At 48.3% G+C, this 20476-nt stretch overlaps 1 protein-coding gene across 2 annotated transcripts in view; it reads left to right on the forward strand.

The window, feature by feature from the left end:
• Positions 1–20476, forward strand: part of AP2A1 (adaptor related protein complex 2 subunit alpha 1) — a 67249-nt gene that overhangs the window by 753 nt on the left and 46020 nt on the right. For both annotated transcript variants that reach the window (XM_056544413.1, XM_056544412.1), the window contains exon 2: positions 18333–18401. Coding sequence is in view for 1 of the 2 variants with exons in the window: in XM_056544412.1 (XP_056400387.1) it covers positions 18333–18401 (69 nt within the window). In the remaining variant the exon portion in view is untranslated. The remainder of the gene's footprint in view (positions 1–18332; positions 18402–20476) is intronic.

The raw sequence follows: 20476 nt of genomic DNA on the forward strand, positions 1-20476 counted from the left end.
GCCCGTGTGACGGATGGGCAGGGCTGGCACTGTGCAGGGAGCGGGCAGGACTCTACTGATTGATGGGCACAATGACTGACAGCTGAGGGGGCACTCCATGTGCAACAGGAGGTTCTGGATGAGCTGACACTGAGCATTAGGCATGTTGACAGGTGACTTGTAGGTCTCCATTGTGCAGGGTGAGCGGTGACAGGTGACGTTTGCACTGGGCATGTATAGGGATGGTAGATGGGGTTGTTTGTATTGGGATGGTGGATGGGTTGTGTTTGTATTGGGATGGTGGATGGGGGTTGTGTTTGTATTGGGATGGTGGATGGGGGTTGTGTTTGTATTGGGATGGTGGATGGGGTTTGTTTTCGTATTGGGATGGCGGATGGGGTTTGTTTTCGTATTGGGATGGCGGATGGGGTTTGTTTTCGTATTGGGATGGCGGATGGGGTTTGTTTTCGTATTGGGATGGCGGATGGGGTTTGTTTTCGTATTGGGATGGCGGATGGGGTTTGTTTTCGTATTGGGATGGCGGATGGGGTTTGTTTTCGTATTGGGATGGCGGATGGGGTTTGTTTTCGTATTGGGATGGCGGATGGGGTTTGTTTTCGTATTGGGATGGCGGATGGGGTTTGTTTTCGTATTGGGATGGCGGATGGGGTTTGTTTTCGTATTGGGATGGCGGATGGGGTTTGGTTTCGTATTGGGATGGCGGATGGGGTTTGGTTTCGTATTGGGATGGCGGATGGGGTTTGGTTTTGTATTGGGATGGCGGATGGGGTTTGATTTCGTATTGGGATGGCGGATGGGGTTTGATTTCGTATTGGGATGGGGATGGGGTTTGTTTTCGTATTGGGATGGCGGATGGGGTTTGTTTTCGTATTGGGATGGCGGATGGGGTTTGTTTTCGTATTGGGATGGCGGATGGGGTTTGTTTTCGTATTGGGATGGCGGATGGGGTTTGTTTTCGTATTGGGATGGCGGATGGGGTTTGTTTTCGTATTGGGATGGCGGATGGGGTTTGTTTTTGTATTGGGATGGCGGATGGGGTTTGTATTGGGATGGCGGATGGGGTTTGTATTGGGATGGCGGATGGGGTTTGTATTGGGATGGCGGATGGGGTTTGTATTGGGATGGCGGATGGGGTTTGTATTGGGATGGCGGATGGGGTTTGTATTGGGATGGCAGATGGGGTTTGTTTTTTTGTATCGGGATGGTAGATGGGGATTGTTTTTTTTTGTATCGGGAACGTAGATGGGGTTTGTTTTTTTTTTTGTATCTGGAACGTAGATGGGGTTTGTTTTTTTGTATCGGGAACGTAGATGGGTTTGCTTTGGCCTGGACAATTATTGGGCACTTTGTGTGATCTGGTGCCTGACAAGTATCTGTCTATTAAAGGGTGAACCAGGGCAGGACAAGTCTTGAGTGCATTGGAGGGCAGGCTGGCAATGTACAGGGCATTGGGCACAGTGATCAGTGAGCTGGGGGGCATTGGGCACAGTGATCAGTGAGCTGGGGGGCATTGGGCACAGTGGCTGACTTATCATTGTCTTTAGACTGTTGTACCTTTTTTGCACCTATTTGTTTACACATTTCTGCGGATTTTGAGTTGTAATCCACTGATTTTGGCAATACACATGATATGGAAGGGTTTTATCATTCCGCCTTTTTCTGAAAAGGAGCAAAAAAGGCACAAAACCACTGAAAAGTCTCTAAAACTACACCAGCCCAGACTTATGTTTTTGGTGAATGTGAAGAGAGAAATCTCAGAAAATGTGACCTGCACAAAATGTATCAAATGCTCTGTGACCATTTAATAAACTTGTAGCTCCTACACATTACAGCACACAAAAAGGTGTAAAAAAAAAATTCCTCACTTACACCTACAATAATAAATGCCGGCCAGTAAGCTAATGGCCATCAGTCACAGTGATCAGTGAGCTGACTGGTATCGGGCACAGTGATCAGTGAGCTGACTGGTATCGGGCGCAGTGATCAGTTAGCTGACTGGTATCGGGCTCAGCGAGCTGACTGGTATCGGGCACAGTGATCAGCGAGCTGACTGGTATCGGGCACAGTGATCAGTGAGCTGACTGGTATCGGGCACAGTGATCAGTGAGCTGACTGGTATCGGGCACAGTGATCAGTGAGCTGACTGGTATCGGGCACAGTGATCAGCGAGCTGACTGGTATCGGGCACAGTGATCAGCGAGCTGACTGGTATCGGGCGCAGTGATCAGCGAGCTGACTGGTATCGGGCGCAGTGATCAGCGAGCTGACTGGTATCGGGCGCAGTGATCAGCGAGCTGACTGGTATCGGGCGCAGTGATCAGCGAGCTGACTGGTATCGGGCGCAGTGATCAGCGAGCTGACTGGTATCGGGCGCAGTGATCAGCGAGCTGACTGGTATCGGGCGCAGTGATCAGCGAGCTGACTGGTATCGGGCGCAGTGATCAGCGAGCTGACTGGTATCGGGCGCAGTGATCAGCGAGCTGACTGGTATCGGGCGCAGTGATCAGCGAGCTGACTGGTATCGGGCGCAGTGATCAGCGAGCTGACTGGTATCGGGCGCAGTGATCAGCGAGCTGACTGGTATCGGGCGCAGTGATCAGCGAGCTGACTGGTATCGGGCGCAGTGATCAGCGAGCTGACTGGTATCGGGCGCAGTGATCAGCGAGCTGACTGGTATCGGGCGCAGTGATCAGCGAGCTGACTGGTATCGGGCATTGGGCACAGTGATCAGTGAGCTGACTGGTATCGGGCATTGGGCACAGTGATCAGTGAGCTGACTGGTATCGGGCATTGGGCACAGTGATCAGTGAGCTGACTGGTATCGGGCATTGGGCACAGTGATCAGTGAGCTGACTGGTATCGGGCATTGGGCACAGTGATCAGTGAGCTGACTGGTATCGGGCATTGGGCACAGTGATCAGTGAGCTGACTGGTATCGGGCATTGGGCACAGTGATCAGTGAGCTGACACTGGCCAAGCAAAAGAGATTGTATCCTGGCATTAGGCATACAATGGAAATAGCAGTAGGTAGCTAGTGCTGGGTGGGCACTGATTGGTACATGACACACAGCATTAAAGGGTTATTACCATCTCCAGGATCCTATACATGTGAACATCTGCATATGGCTGATACGTTTCTCACATCTGTGGTACCTCCGTGTCCTTAGGCTGGGTTCACACTACGATTTGTAACTACGCTTCCCGTATACGGCTGGGAGGAGGGGGCGGAGCTTAATCACGGCGCCCGCACTCAGCCGTATTCGGGAACCGTATTTAATGTATGTCTATGAGCCGACCGGAGTGAACCGCAGCCTCCGGTCGGCTGCCTTTTCGGCCGTATGCAGTTTCCCGACCGCAGGCAAAAACGTGGTCGACCGCGTTTTTGCCTACGGTCGGGAAACCACATACCAAGGATTCTGGTCCTTGCTGCAGTCTGGTGTCTTGGGACGGCTCATCGCTGATCATGCTCAGTAGCTCCAGCCAACTCTTTCCTCCACAATACAAGTGAATAGGATGTCTGTAGCCTGGTAGCTGTCCTAGTCCTTACCCAACCCCTGTGTAATAGACATGAATATGATAGGTACGTACTAGGGATTGACCGATTATCGGTTTGGCCGATATTATCGGACGATATTCACGATTTTGGACGTTATCGGTATTGGCAATTACCTCGCCGATAATACGATAATGCACCGCCCCCGCACCGGACCACCGCCCCGGCCAGAGACCGCCGCTGCCCCATTGCCTCCCCCATACCCGGTTATATAATTACCTGTTCCCGGGGTCCGCGCTACTTGTGGCTCCTGCATTACGCTGTGCGCTGCGTAATGACGAGTGACGTCCTCAACGTGACAGCTCAGGACGCCGCCGGAACCAGAAGTAGCGTGGACCCTGGGAACAGGTCATTTTAAAACCGGGGATGGGGGAGGCAATGGGGCAGCGGCGGTGGTTGTACAAAGGACCGGCAGGGGGAGAGAAGCGGGCGGCGGCAGTCTCTGGCCAGAGGATTGGGGGGGGGGGGGGGTTTGACTCAGGAGGACCCCAGGACAGGCAGGGGGAGAGAAGCGGGTGGCGGCGGTCTCTGGTCCCGCAAAAGCCGCTGCAGTTCATTGATTTAAAGTGCCTGCTTTAAATCAATGATCTGCAGCCGCTTCTTTGGGGCCGGGTTGGGTGGGTGGAGAAATGGCCCATAACTTATACCGGAATATCGGTATAAGTTATCGGCTATTGGCCTGAAAGGCCACAGATTATCGGTAGCGGCCCTAAAAAATCGATATCGGTCGATCCCTAGTATGTACGGTACCTGTGGTGTCTTCTAGTGCTGCGTTCAGGTGCCGGCAACCCCACATGGGAAAATAGGAATTCCTGGTAGGAAGCAATTTGTGTGTTTTGTGATAGGTGTCAGAAAACAAAGGTAACAATACAAACACACTAAGTTTCTGCCCCCGTTAAAAGTATCCATCAGCATCCTCCGGAAACGGGATGCCAATGTATACTGCTAATGGGACCCATTCACTTCTATGGCCGAAAGGAGTCACCAAGTAAGGGGGCATTCACACTACCTTTATGAGATACGGCTGTCGGATCCGGCTGGGAAATTTCAAAATCGGGTATCCCCGTATCCCGGCCCGACCGGCGCCGAATCTCATAGTGACTCCGGTCTGCAAATTTCTGCCCCGTATCCCATTTTGTGGCTGGACTGAAAACCGTAGCGTACCACGTTTTTTTTTAGTCCGGCCACAAAACCGGATACAGGGCAAAGATGAGCCGCCCGGAGTCACCATCTCACTCTGGTCAGCTGATTTAAATGAATGAGATTCGGTGCCGGATCCCACAAACGTGATGTGAATGCACCCTCACTACTTGCGGGACATATGCGCTATTTCAACAGCTCCCATCATGGGTCCTTAAAATAGCGCCTCCCAAACGGGCTCCGGTCAACCATAGAAGTGGATGGGGTCCGCTGCTCCCGTTCACAGTATACGCCGACATCCCGTTTTTAGCAGGATGCCGACAGATGCGATTAGCGGGGGGCAGGAACGCAGTGTATCCTACCCTCAGAGATGGAATTTAACCCTTCAGTGGGTCAGTTTGCGTGCAGCAGTGGGCTGTGTACCTTGTTGCTCTCGAACTGTTGTAAAACATCAGGTTCCGGCGTGCATGCTGGCTGTTGTAGTTCCACAGAGCACTGGTTGGATAAGCCATGAACAGTGTTTGCTGCTGCAGAATGGATCTACGGCTGAACTACAATGATTATGAACACTGACTGACAATCGGTCTTTAGAGCTGTGTGTTCCTTTAGCTGTTGCAAAACTACAACTCCCAGCATGCCCGGACAGCCGAAGGCACCTTGGTTGGGAAACACTGGCCTATAGGATGCTGCTGCCTACAGGCAGTCCTATGTAATAGGGGAAACTATGTGAAGGGACCTGTCTATCAGGGCTCAAGTCATGCAGGAATGTGTGGGAATTGAGTTCCTCCACTTTTTCCACAGCAGGAGCACCATTCCCTTTAGCTGTTGCAAAACTACAACTCCCAGCATGCCCGGACAGCCGAAGGCTGTCCGGGCATGCTGGAAGTTGTAGTTTTGCAACAGCTGCAGGCACCCTGGTTGGGAAACTGCTGTCCGGGCATGCTAGGAGTTGTAGTTTTGCAACAGCTGGAGGCGCCTTGGTTGGGAAACTGCCGTCCGGGCATGCTGGAAGTTGTAGTTTTGCAACAGCTGCAGGCACCCTGGTTGGGAAACTGCTGTCCGGGCATGCTGGAAGTTGTAGTTTTGCAACAGCTGCAGGCACCCTGGTTGGGAAACTGCTGTCTGGGCATGCTAGGAGTTGTAGTTTTGCAACTGCTGGAGGCGCCTTGGTTGGGAAATGGCTGTCCGGGCATGCTTGGAGTTGTAGTTTTGCAACAGCTGGAGGCACCCTGGTTGGGAAACAGCTGTCTGGGCATGCTGGGAGTTGTAGTTTTGCAACAGTTGGAGGCACTGGGGTTGGGAAACACTGCTGTAGAGTTTGGTAAAGACTCCTTATGGATGGACACCAGGCCCCTTTCACGCTGCCGTTGATCCCCATCAAGAACGGGCGTTAATGTCCCTTTTTTTTTTTTTTTTTTTTTTTTTTTTTTTTTTTTTTTTATATATATTTTTGTGCCTTTAACGGGCGTTCTCGTGACGGGGAGCAGCGGGCAACAACAGGTCCCGACTGCTCCCATTTACTATTATGGGGGCCGCCGGGCGCCGTTGTTTTTTGATGGGAATAGCGATAAAAAGACGCCACTTGCTGTATTTTTTTTCTCCCGCTATTCTTCCTGGCTCCCCCGACAGCCGTCACACTACAGTGTGAAACAAGCCTAATACGACTTCTGGGGAACTGCCCTTAGTTCTGCAAACTTCCCCATAATGAAGTGAATCAGCATTTACAGCATCAGCCCCTGTAGTTCGTCCGTGTCATCAGATTTCAGATCCTAAAATCTACTAAACGTTGTTCAGATATCTACAAGACAGTGGGGAAGATTTATCAAAACCCGTGTAGAGGAAGAGCGGTGCAGTTGCCCATAGCAACCAATCAGATTGCTGCTTTTATTTTTCAGAGGTCCCTTTAAAAATCAAAGAAGTGATCTGATTGGTTGCTATGGACAACTGCACCGCTCTTCCTCTACACGGGTTTTGCTAAATTTCCCCCAATGTCGGCTGAAAGGGGCTATTGCAAGAATCAAATTTGTCACCAATTCATAAGATTGAAGTATGATCAGGGAGGGTCCTACCGCATGGACCTTTACTGATTGTGACTAGAGATGGGCGAACTTACAGTAAATTCGATTCGTCACGAACTTCTCGGCTCGGCAGTTGATGACTTTTCCTGCATAAATTAGTTCAGCTTTCAGGTGCTCCCGTGGGCTGGAAAAGGTGGATACAGTCCTAGGAGACTCTCTCTTAGGACTGTATCCACCTTTTCCAGCCCACCGGAGCACCGGAAAGCTGAACTAATTTATGCAGGAAAAGTCAGCAACCGCCGAGCTGAGAAGTTCGTGACGAATCGAATTTACTGTAAGTTCGCTCATCTCTAATCGTGACAACCGGGGACTCGTGAGCACTCAGATCCTCACCTGTCCAATAGTTATATCCTATCCAGTTTGGAAGAAAATGCCCCCCCCCCCCAAAAAAAAAAAAACACCAAACATGGTCAGTAATGCAAAGGAGTCGATTTAATTGTAGTCTTCGAAATTTAGGGTCCATAAAACTAGTATACTAGACAAGACTGGCAGAAGCTAGACATGCAGTATGATAAATTTGACACTTCATTAAGCAAACCCCCCCCCCAAAAAAAAAAAGCCACAAACACTGCACAGCCCTTTTTTTTTTTTTTTGGTGAAAAAACCCTGCGGCCAGATGTTAGCTGAAAAGCCCATAGGGATCTGTGAAATGCCAAAGCCACGTGACGTTTTGTTTTCTTTGGCGTTTTTCTGTTGTTTTGGGCTCGGTGGCAGTCTTCCAAAATCAGTTTGTTGTCACTGTGGCTTTTTTTGTGGGCAAAATACTTAACGCTTCTCTCCCCTAAAAGTCTATTGGAGCAAATAACACCACGTGGGCTTAGCATTGGCGTTCTTTCTGGAATCCCTCCCCCACCCCCATTTCTTCAATAGAATTTCTTGTCACATGATGAAAGGATCACGAGATATAAAAAAAAAAAAACTCCCAAGCTACCTGTCCAGAGGAAAAGTTGCTGAGTTGCCCATAGCAACCAATCAGATCGCTCCTTTCATTTTTGAAAAGGCCTCTGAAAAATGAAAGTAGTGATCTGATTGGTTGCTATGGGCAACTCAGCAACTTTTCCCCTGGACGGGTTTTGATAAATCTCCCCCCCACTATTTAAAATAAAAAAGCTACAAAAACTGCATCTTGGGAGGGCAATATGGCAGGACAGTTTTTTGGGGGCATTTTTTCCATATAGGGGGGGAAAAGAAAGTGTAAGCTTAGCCTTAGAGGTGCCCCTTTTCTATACTCAATCCAGAACTGTCCAGTGGACTCACAGTGTATTTTACGCTGCGGCTCTGAAGGACCCCTGCATGGTGGCTTTACATGTGCCTGCTTGGAGAGGCAATACGTACGAGTCGCAGTGCGCATGCGCAGTATACTCGCACATTGCAGCAGCTCTCGGCCTAGCTCATGTGGAGGGGGGGCAGCCACGATGTATGCGAGTACACCGTGTATGCGCGGCAACTCGCATATTGCTTCAGTGTGTCTGCTTGTATCGGTGTACAGTGACCCCTCAACCTACAATGGCCCCGACATACGATAATTTCAACATGCGATGGCCTCTCAGAGGCCATCGCATGTTGAAGGCAGCATCAACATACAATGCTTTTTTATGATGGGGCCATCGCATAAACGGCTATCCGGCAGCGCAGACTGCTTCAGCTACCACCGGATAGCCGTTTACGGTGCCCCGTGAGCTCCGGTGATGGTCACTCACCTGTCCTCGGGGCTCCGGCGCGTCCTTTTCGGGATCCCCTCCATCGCCGGCGTGCTGCATCGACGTCATCACGTCGCTGCGCACGCCGTCCCGTCATCCAATAGGAGCGGCGTGCGTAGCGACGTGATGACGGCGACGTGAGAGCTCTGTTGCCGGGGAAGCAGAGGCCTTGACGGAGCGTCGGGGATGTGGCGACAGCGATGGACGGCGACATCCCGGACAGCGGTGACGGTCCGGAGCGACAGTGACAGGTGAGTACAACTTTCTCTAACAGTGGTCTGCAACCTGCAGACCTCCAGATGTTGCAAAACTACAACACCCAGCATGCCCGGACAGCCAACGGCAGGTTGTAGACCACTGTCCTATACTTTACATTACACGGATCCCTCAACATACGATGGTTTCAACAAACGATGGTCCGATTGGAACGGATTACCATCGTATGTTGAGGGACCACTGTATTGCCGCTCCAAGCAGGCACCTGTAAAGCCACCATGCAGGGGTCCTTCAGCGGTGGATCCGCAGCGTAAAATACACTGTGGGTCCACTGGTGTGAACGTACCCTTGAACACATAATAAAATAAGGCATATAGCATGTACACAGATTTATTTTATTTTTAATTTTTCTTGTTTTTTCTGCATTTTGCTCATTTAAAAGCGTCTATTCACATGTAAAGTATTGTGCGCATATTTGATGCACAGGATTTGAAGCTGCAGATTTTAAATTTGAATCTGGTGCATAAAAATATGAGCAAGATACTGTCCATCTTCACCAATGTGTGTAGTGAAAATTGTCAACCATAACACATTCGACCTAAACACATATGACTGCTATGTTTCCTTAAAGGAGTATTCTGCCCCTAGACATCTTATCCCCTATCGAAAGGATGGGGGATAAGATGTCCCGCCGCTGGGGACCCCCAGGATCTCAGCTGCAGGACCCACCTGTTGCGGCTTCCGGCAGCCTCACGACCACGGTGACGTGAGATTGTGACATCACGACTCTGTCCCCGTGTGACGTCACGCCCCGCCCCCTCAATGCAAGTCTATGGGAGGGGGCGTGACGGCTTATTCACATCACGTTTTGGGGACCTTTTACAGTCACTTATCCAAAGGGTACTGCTGTAGTGAATGTGTACTGGGGTTTAGCTGCAGCATGCTTCAGGGTGGGGGTTCTCTCTGTGTTTTTGTCTGTTAGGATACATTCACATCACGTTTGGGAATAAGGCAGCCGAATCTAGGGGGAAAATTTTGACAAAGCGGACCTGTGCCGAGCCCCATTCATTTGAACGAGCCAGCCGGATTCAGGTAGTGACTCCAGTCGGCTTATTTTTGGACCGTATCTGATTTTGTTGTTGGACTAAAATCCATGGACTACATAGCCCAGTGGGCTCCAAACTGCAGCCCTCCAGATGTTGCAAAACTACAACTACAGCATGCCCGGACAGCCACCCAAACTGTGGCCCTCCAGATTAGGGACCAACCGATATAGTTTTTTTAACTTCTTTTAGGGCCGATACCGATAATCGGTGGAGGTTAGGGCCGATAGCCGATAACTTATACCGATATTCCGGTATAAGTTATCGGCTATTTATCCCCCGCCCCTGGCGACACCACTGCGGGCGCTTTAAATCAATGAACTGCAGCGGCTTTTGGGGGGCCAGAGACCGCCGCCCCCTGCCTGTCCTGGGGTCCTCCTGAGTCCCACCACCGACGCGCCGCCCCCTCCACCACACTGCCCTGGCCAGAGACCGCCGCTGCCCCATTGCCTCCCCCATTCACGGTTTTATAATTACCTGTTCCCGGGGTCCGTGCTACTTCTGGCTCCGGCGGCGTCCTCCTGAGCTGTCACCTTGCGCACTGACGGGGATGGCGCGTTGAGGACGTCACTCGTCATTGCGCAGCGCACAGCTTAACACAGGACGCCGCAGGGAACAGGTAATTATAAAACCGGGGATGGGGGAGGCAATGGGGCAGCGGCGGCGGCAGTCTCTGGCCGGGGCGGTGCGGTGGTGGGGGGTGCGGTGCAGTGGGGGGGGGGGGGGGGGTCTGCGGTGGATTATCGGCAAGGTATTTGCCAATACCGGCAATGTCCAAAATCGTGAATATTGGCCAAACCGATAATCGGTCGATCCCTACTCCAGATGTTGCAAAACTACATCTCCCAGCATGCCCGAACAGCCACCCAAACTTTGGCCCTCCAGATGTTGCAAAACTACAACTTCCAGCATGCCCGGACAGCCGACGGCTGTCCGGGCATGCTGGAAGTTGTAGTTTTGCAACATCTGGAGGGGCCACAGTTTGGACATCACTGAGTGTTTTACAAACAGTGCGTTACCAGCTGTTGCAAAACTACAACTCCCAGCATACTTCACTAGATGAAAAAAAATAAAAAAAATAACTAAATGTAATAGGGATTAAAACATTTTTATGACCCAGTGACATCCTTTTCTATATATAACCTAGTTTATTGCGCTATTCCTTATTGCAAAAATATACCACCCCATTAGAGGCCAAAGGGGAGGCTCTTAGTCTGTGTCCAGTGAATGGAGCCCTATGGTGGATGTGCAGGCTCTGAACTGTACGTGATGTGAACAGTCTCTTACCTGGACCTTCATTGAGACACTCCACAATATACGGGGTGGGGTGAGTTTTGGGATTTCCTGCCATTGTGTTGGCCTCCCTTCAATTGCTTTCTCCTCGCTTCCCTTTTTGTCATTGCTGGATGTGTCCGAGAGGTACAGAGAGGAGGGGGAGATGTCTCCTACACAGGTTAAAGCCATAAATCCACTAATAAACATTTTAATAGACAAAAAGCAACAAGTCTTCCACTCCCTATATCAGTGTATCCCAACCAGGGTGCCTTCAGCTGTTGCAAAAATACAACTGTAAACACAATTACCCCAGAGCACAATGCCCGGGGTACAGATATCCTTTATTATTGTAAATTGCCCTAAAACTTAAAGGGGTTCTCCGCCATAAGGTGATTTTAGTACGTACCTGGCAGACAGTAATGGACATGCTTAGGAAGGATCTGCGCTTGTCTTATGGCTAAATGGCTATGTTGTGAGATTACCATAACACTGTGGCTAGCTTTTTGTGAACTGGTATTTCCTGTTTGAGTTTTCTTCTATGCCTACAAATCCTATCATTCCATTTTCCTCCCTCCCACACATCAGCCACCCCACCCATTGAAACATAAATGAGCTGCTTCCATTCAAAAGACCTGTGGTTTTCAATCAGGGTGCCTACAGCTGTTGCATTAGTTGCAGATTGATCTCTCTCCCACCAAGCGATCCCTCCACCCATTGAAGCAGACAGGCTCCCTGTCATCAGCTGACTAGTGATGTCAGGTCTCGGCCGCATTGCAAGCTGGGAAAAATCTGAGACAACAGTCATTTTGTATGCTGTAAAAAAAATAAATATTGGGGAGAAAATCACAGAAGAATTGTGAGAGAACCGTCAAACACAGGTACAGATACTATATTATGAACTACACTAACTTTACAGCCCCTGTAGTATAGTCAAATAAAAAAAAATCCTGGAATACCCCTTTTAACTCTTATTGGGATCATAGGTAAAAATAAAGAAATGAAATGGTGCATTTCAAAATGACGTCACACATGCCCAACATCCTATGTCAACAGGTGGATAAACCACTTTCCATGTATAGGATCGGTGAGAGATAAATGATGTATTTATGAGGCATATATTGACCTGCTCTAGAAACACCGATCTGTGCCCCCTCTACATGTTTCGGTGAATCATCACCGTCCTCAGGAGGTATATGGCAACACAGCTTGTCCACGTGGATGTCCCAGTATCAGGGGTGTGGAAATTTAATTGAAAAAAACTACTTGTCCACGGGACTAAAATGGAGCAAAACCTACTTGTCCCTCATGACGATCCACTTGTCCGGGCCAATTTTTGCTTTTACACTCTCGATTTTTTTTTTTCCCTCCTCGCCCTATAATAGCCATAACTACCTACTATAATGATACCTTTTAATTTTTCAATAACATATTCTCCGAACCCAAAAAATAAAATGCATATATATAGATGCAAATCATAAAATGTTGCAGTATCTTGTAATACCTTTTTTTATTGGACTAACAGAATTTTGCAGAGACAAGCTTTCGGGATTCCTCCCTTTATCAAGTCCAAAGCAAATCTATTTGCTTTGGACTTGATAAAGGGAGGAATCCCGAAAGCTTGTCTCTACAAAATTCTGTTAGTCCAATAAAAAAAAGTATTACAAGATACTGCAACATTTTATGATTTGCATCTGCATCATTGGACTAATACGGCTACTCAAATTTACTATGTGTGTGTGTGTATATCAGTGGAGTGAAATTACTAAATATGTTTATTTTTATTATGTGCACATGTTTTTATATAGGAAAAGGGGTGATTTGAGCTTTTAACATGGATGGGGTTAATGTGTATCTTTTAAACTTTTATTGAAACTTTTTTTTTATCACACTTTATTAGACTTTTAGGAGGAATCAATAGATTTCTCATACAGATCAAGAGAGTCTATTGAACTCCATTGATCTGTGTGCTCTGCAAAGGGAACAGAGGTAAGCCCTCAGGCTATCTCTCTAGTGGATCCCCCCCTCCCCCCCCCCCCCCCCCCCCCCGCGAGATAACGCTGCCCGTGGGGGGGGGGGGGGATCTGGGGGAAACGATCTAGTCCACTAGGGAGCGTTTACATGTCCCTTTAGACGCCGCTGTAAGCTTTGACAGCTACGATCTAAAGGGTTAATAGCCAGCCGCATGCTGGCTATTAGCGGTGGCCCTTACTGAAAACAGCTGAGGGCTGCAGAGTAAGGAGTGGGCAGGAGTCGGGAGCCCGCTCCATACAGACCGCTGAGAGCTACCACGCTTGTCAGGTCCGGCACTGCTTGCCCGAAGCAGGGCTAAGGGCCGGAAAAATTCACCTGCTCGGAGCCTGGAACTGCATGTCCCAGGCATCGGGCGATAGGAATTCCACATCCCTGCAGTATATATAGACGGGTAGCACGATGTCCCAATTTTGCATCTAATTATGCATCCAGTTAGCATCCAGATAACAGGCCTCCAATCCTCATATTAGTCTCCTACACATCACAGGTAAGTACACCTATGTCAGCCCGCTACACAGAGTGAATATCTTACCTGTAGATTCTACGTCACATCACTCCTAATAGCGGTGCGCCGGAACGAAGTCCCGCAATTCCGGGAGATGTTGTGCAGCGTCATAGCAGCTATATAGCAGCCTCAGTCCGCCTGCGCCACATTTTGGCGCATGCGGGAGAACTTAGACTCCGCTTGTAAATGGCAGTGTCTTTGCGCCTGCATACATGCGCCTCCATACATGTGCCTCCCAGCATGCCTGGTCCGATCAGAAGGACTAGGATGCCCGGTGCAGGAGAGCTGCGTTGGGCGGCACATGCACAGGGTGTCTGGCACTGCCCTCTTGGCACTTCCTTCCACTTCCTGCTTGCCTCGAGTACAGTATTAGAAATAATGGGTTAGATTTATTAATGAAGGTACTCTGGTGCTGCAGCGTTCTGAACATTTTGTTCAGAACGCTCGGACCTGGAGGCTGTTATGACATCATGCGACGCCCCCTTCATTCATGTTCATTTTTTTTTATTTTTTTTGTTCTGAGCATCCGTTTTCCATAGACTTCAGTGTTAAATTTATTGTATCCATTTTTTCTTCCGTTTTATTTTAATATTTTTTTTGAAGGAAGAAAAAATACTGCATGTGGCGTTTTTTCTGCCATCAAAAAACGGAAATGAGTGCAGACGGGTGCAAACGGATTGTAAAAAAAAATCTCATTGACATGAATGCGATTTAAAAAAAATTTTTTTAATCCGTTTACACCCTGCAAGAACAGAACCGAAACGGGTATAAAGAAACGGGGACAGACGGCCGTGTGAATGCACCCTAACACGGAGGTGCGTTAAGATATTTTCACAGGAGTAATAGCTCTGCGTGATGTGAACAGAGCCAAACTGGGAATTCATTATTTCCTATTCAAGAATGTTGCACATCTGGCAAAACCACAACGCGATCACCCTGCCAAATACTGTACTGGCTTCACTTTTTAGCCTGGGTTCCTAGAATATTGTTAGGTGGGGCCCAGATGTTGTGGGAAAAAAAATTCTCCCCGCCCCCCCACCCCCTGTCACAATTTTCCTTCCATGTCACAATCTCCCCCCCCCCCCCCCCTTGTCACATTGGAAACACTGACTATTAGTACCGTATTTAAATTAGTTTTTACCTTCTCTGGCTGACCCCCCCCCCCCCCCCGCCTGCAGCAGCGCACGGGAGCCTTTACACCTTTACATAAATCATAGGTCTGGGCTTTTATTTTTGGCGATGATGTTGCATCATTTGGCTCCACCTAACGTAACCAGAGACGTTTTTCAGCTCTGTCATTTTGCCGTCTTCTGGTGACAGCGATTTATTATTTCTGGCGGTAATAAAATAAATTCCTGGCTTATTGGGCCTCACCCCTACACTGGTGCGTGTGCTTGACTCATATTTGCATCAGTCATGGCTGCCTGCTCCCCTATACAGTACTGTACACTATAGCATTGGGGCAGGCAACAAAACTTGCTGAATATAGAATATTTTACCCACCTCTCTGCCAGGTGTCTTTGAGGAGTTAATGAGAGTGGGGCTTTCCTTTTTGAATGGGTGTTTTTTTCCTGGGGTTCACCTATGTTAAAAAACTTCAGCAACCACATGTAGTATCTGACTGTGCCCCACCTCCACTTAGTGACAAAAAGGAATATATTTTTTATGTTTAATCAGTCCCCTGCCCCCTTTATCAGTCCCATGTACCCCTTCACCAGTCCCCTGCCCCCCTTAATCAGATGCAGTATAGTTCCCCCACATTAGGTGCAGTATAGTTCCCCCACATTAGGTGCAGTACAATTCCCCCCCACATTAGGTGCAGTATAGTTCCCCCACATTAGGTGCAATATAGTTCCCCCACATTAGGTGCAGTATAGTTCCCCCACATTAGGTGCAGTACAATTCCCCCCCACATTAGGTGCAGTATAGTTCCCCCCACATTAGGTGCAGTATAGTTCCCCCTCATTAGGTGCAGTACAATTCCCCCCCCCACATTAGGTGCAGTACAATTCCCCCCCACATTAGGTGCAGTACAGTTCCCCCACATTAGGTGCAGTATAGTTCCCCCACATTAGGTGCAGTATAGTTCCCCCACATTAGGTGCAGTATAGTTCCCCCACATTAGGTGCAGTACAATTCCCCCCCCCCACATTAGGTGCAGTATAGTTCCCCCACATTAGGTGCAATATAGTTCCCCCACATTAGGTGCAGTATAGTTCCCCCCCACATTAGGTTGGCAGTATAGTTCCCCACATTAGGTAGAAGCAGGTTCTCCAAACCCCCCCCCCCCCCAGACCCACACATGCGCGCACACGCAGACACCCACACATGCACACAAACATAGACACACTTACCTGTCCTGCACTGCATTCTCCTCTCCGGCGTCAGCCTGACGAGTGACGTCCTCCTGTGCGGGTCTGCGGAGGGACGTCACATTTGCGACGTCCCTCTTCAGACTCGGGCAGGCCAGCCGACCAGAGACGCAGAGGAGGGCGGGGTAAGTGAAACCTCCCTGTGTAATGAAGAAAACTGTGCCCTGAAGCGGAATGTGACCCTCCACATAGGGACACAGTTGAGGGAGGGTAGTCAGAATGGAATGAGAGGGAGCGGCCTGCAAAGCAGAAAACAGTGTCCCTGTGCGGAGGGTAACATTCTGCTACAGGGCACAGTATTCTTCATTACACTGGCATTTAGCGCTGCTTGCCCGAAGCAGCGCTGAATGTCTGAAGAAGTTACCTGCCCGGCACCTCACACCGGAACTGGACGTCGGGCAATACAAATTACATTTTCCTGGTGCGAGCTGTGTCGGCCGCCCGGCGCCCCTGTTGCTATGGCGCCCTGTGCGGCCGCACAGCTCGTACACCCCTAAGGCCGGCCCTGTACAGGAAGGTACTACATGTTCTGTACTCTTTACCTGTACCATGGTTAGCTGCTCCAGGTGAGGGGGGCTCCATGTTACTTTTTTAGGACACTGTGTACTGTACAGGACCCTGAAGAAGCTCCTGTCCTCTACATAGACAGTGATTACAGCTCCCAACAGAACTTTCTTACTTTCATATGTAAGGATTTGCTTTATCTATATTAGTTATCTGCTTATTTTTCTTCAGTCCTATCTTTTTCCTATTTTTGGATGACCTTTTAAAGTTCTGGTCTCAACATACAATGGATTCAACATACACTGCTCGAAAAAATAAAGGGAACACTAAGATAACACGTCCTAGATCTGGATGAATGAACTAATAGTATGAAATACTTTCGTCTTTACATAGGTGAATGTGCCGACAACAAAATCACACAAAAATTATCAATGGAAATCAAATTTATCAACCCATGGAGGTCAGGATATGGAGTCACACTCAAAATCAAAGTGGAAAACCCCACTACAGGCTGATCCAACTTTATGTAATGTCCTTAACACAAGACACAATGAGGCTCAGTAGTGTGTGTGGCCTCCACGTGCCCGTATAACCTCCCTACAATGCCTGGGCATGCTCCTGATGAGGTGGGGGATGGTCTCCTAAGGGATGTCCTCCCAGACCTGGACTAAAGCATCCGCCAACTCCTGGACAGTCCGTGGTGCAATGTGGCGTTGGTGGATGGAGCTAGACATGATGTCCCAGATGTGCTCAATCAGATTTAGGTCTGGGGTACAGGCGGGCCAGTCCATAGCATCAATGCCTTCCTCTTGCAGGAACTGCTGACACACTCCAGCCACATGAGGTCTAGCATTGTCTTGCATTAGGAGGAACCCAGGGCCAACCGCACCAGCATATGGTCTCACAAGGGGTCTGAGGATCTCATCTCAGTACCTAATGGCAGTCAGGCCACCTCTGGCAAGCACATGGAGGTTGGACCACCGAGATCAGACACTTATCCCCTATCCTTTTGGATAGGGAATAAATCGTCCTACACCACAGTACTCCTTTGGGAACCACCATAGACGAGTCATGTCTTGGACAATATGGCAAATTTGGGGTACAAGAAGGCGTGATTGGCGGCTCTCAACCATGTCTCTGGTATTTCGGCTTCAGCATTGACAACTGAGTTGTGGCACATTATGCAGGATTGGGGCTGATGTTGAGCATTAAAGGGGTACTCCGGTGGAATTATTATTTTTTTTTAAATCAATTGGTATCAGAAAGTTACAGATTTGTAAATTACTTCTATTAAAAAAATCTTAATCCTTCCAGTACTTATTAGCTGCTGAATACTAAAGAGGAAATTTTTTTTCTTGTTGGAACACAGACCTCTCTGCTGACATCACGAGCACAGTGCTCTCTGCTGAGATCTCTGTCCATTTTAAGAACTGTCCAGAGTAGGAGAAAATCTCCATAGCAAACATATGCTGCTCTGGACAGTTCCAAAAATGGACAGAGATCTCAGCAGAGAGCACTGTGCTCATGTCAGCAGAGAGCTCTGTGTTCCAAAAAGAAAAGAATTTCCTCTGTAGTATTCAGCAGCTAATAAGTACTGGAAGGATTAAGATTTTTTAATAGAAGTAATTTACAAATCTGTTTAACTTTCTGGCCCCAGTTGATTTAAAAAATAAATAAATAAAAAAAAAGTTTTCCACTGGAGTACCCCTTTAAATAGATGAGGTTTTTCCAATGTTCTCACCATATATAACTTTTTTTTTTCAACTGTAAATTTATATTGAGGTTTCAAAAGTGAGGTACAATTCGAACTCACCATATCTAACTTTTTTTATGTTTTTTTTTTTTTTTTTTCTAGGTAAGAGCAAAGAAGCAGAAATTAAAAGAATCAATAAGGAGCTGGCCAATATCCGATCAAAATTTAAGGGTAAGTAACCAACCTTGTAGATGACCTTGTACTGTTGGGTTCTTCAATGGTGTATGTATAGTACAGTGTTTCCCCAACCAGTGTGCCTCCAGCGGTTGCAAAACTACAACTCCAAGCATGCCCGGACAGCCAAAGGCTGTCCGGGCATGCTTGGAGTTGTAGTTTTGCAACCGCTTGAGGCACCCTGGTCTAGTATAATATCCTGACAGCTACCGGAAATTTCTCTATTACTATCAGTATATAGGAGTTAGAGAAGCCACCCCACTGCCCTCTGGGCCTAAACTGGTCTTATCAGAAGGTATTGTGAAAGATTGCGCCCAATTGTAATAAGATTTTCAGTATTTCTGTATTGTTTGTTTTCTATTATATTCCAACACTGCACTGTCTTGCAGACTACTGAGGTCCACTGTTATATTAAAGGGGTACTCCACTGGAAAACATTTTCTTTTAAATCAGCTGGTGCAGAAAGTTAAACAGATTTGTAAATTACTTCTATTAAAAAATCCCAATCCTTCCAGTATTTTTCAGCTGCTGTATACTACACAGGAAGTTCTTTTCTTTTTGAATTTCCTTTCTGCCTTACCACAGGTGCTCTCTGCTGACACCTCTGTCCATGTCAGGAACTGTCCAGAGCAGGAGCAAATCTCCATAGCAAACTTATCCTGCTCTGGACAGTTCCTGATGTGGACAGAGGTGTCAGACAGAAAAGGAAATTCAAAAAGAAAAGGACTTTCTGTATATTATACTTCAGCTGATAAGTACTGGAAGGATTGGGATTTTTTAATACAAGTAATTTACAAATCTGTTTAACTTTCTGGTACCAGTTGATTTAAAAGAAAATGTTTTCCTTTAAAGGGGTACTCTGGTGGAAAACTTTTTTTTAAATTTTTTTTTTTAAATCAACTGGTGCCAGAAAGTTACACAGATTTGTAAATTACTTCTATTTACCCTTCCAGTACTTTTTAGCGGCTGTATGCTACAGAGGAAATTCTTCTCTTTTTGAGTTTCTTTTTTGTCTTGTCCAAAGTGCTCTCTGCTGACACCTCTGTCCGTGTCAGGAACTGTCCAGAGCAGCATAGGTTTGCTATGGGGATTTTCTCCTGCTCTGGACAGTTCCTGATATGGGCATCAGGTGTCAGCAGAGAGAAACTTCTCTGTATCTTCTCTAGATTTGTCTCTAAATTTGTTCTGGTGAATGTTTTTTATTTTTTGTTAAATTTTTTTTAATCTATGGGGGGTCGTCCTACCTACAGCGGGCCTTAAACTACCTACAGGCCTGCAAATTACTGAGGGGAGTCCTAAAACTACCTACAGGGTGTCCTATAAACAAGGCCAAACTACCTACAGTGGAGTCCTATATATGGTGGCTTTGGGAGGTGGGGGAGTAAACTGCCTACGAACATAATGCAAATTATCGGACGATAATCACGATTTTGGGCATTATCGGTATCGGCAATTACCTTGCCGATAATGCACCGCGACCGCCCCCCCCCCCCCCCCCCCCGAACCACCGCACCGCGTCGCACCCCCCACCGTAGTGCTGGGCGGAATACCGGTATGAACTGGATACCGTTTTTTTCTCACACGGTATGGATTTTTGCCCATACCGCTATACCGGTCGGGCCCCTCCCCCACCCTCCGAGTCAATAAATTTTTTTTAACTTACCTGTAATGGGCGTGGTCCGGGCCATGCATCCTTCCTGTAGTGTCCGGCGGCATTCCGGGTGGAGGGTGAACCTGTCCGGGCTGTCCTTCTCCGGGGGTCCTCTTCTCCACTCCGGGCAGACTCCGGCCTACTACGCTGCATAGACGCCGTGACGTCAGGTGCGTCGCTGCGCACGGGCGTCACTGCGCAGCGGCGTCTATGCTGTGTTAATAGGCCGGAGCCTGCCCGGAGTGGAGAAGAGGACCCCCGGAGAAGGACAGCCCGGACCGGTTCACCCTCCACCCGGAATGCTGCCGGACACTACAGGAAGGATGGATGGCCTGGACAGGCAGGGGGAGAGAAGCGGGTGGTAGCGGCGGTCTATGGCACCGCAAAAGCCACTGCAGTGCATTGATTTAAAGCGCCCGCT

The sequence above is a fragment of the Hyla sarda genome, chromosome 10 (assembly GCF_029499605.1).
Source record: "Hyla sarda isolate aHylSar1 chromosome 10, aHylSar1.hap1, whole genome shotgun sequence".
In the NCBI taxonomy this organism is placed as follows: domain Eukaryota; kingdom Metazoa; phylum Chordata; class Amphibia; order Anura; family Hylidae; genus Hyla; species Hyla sarda.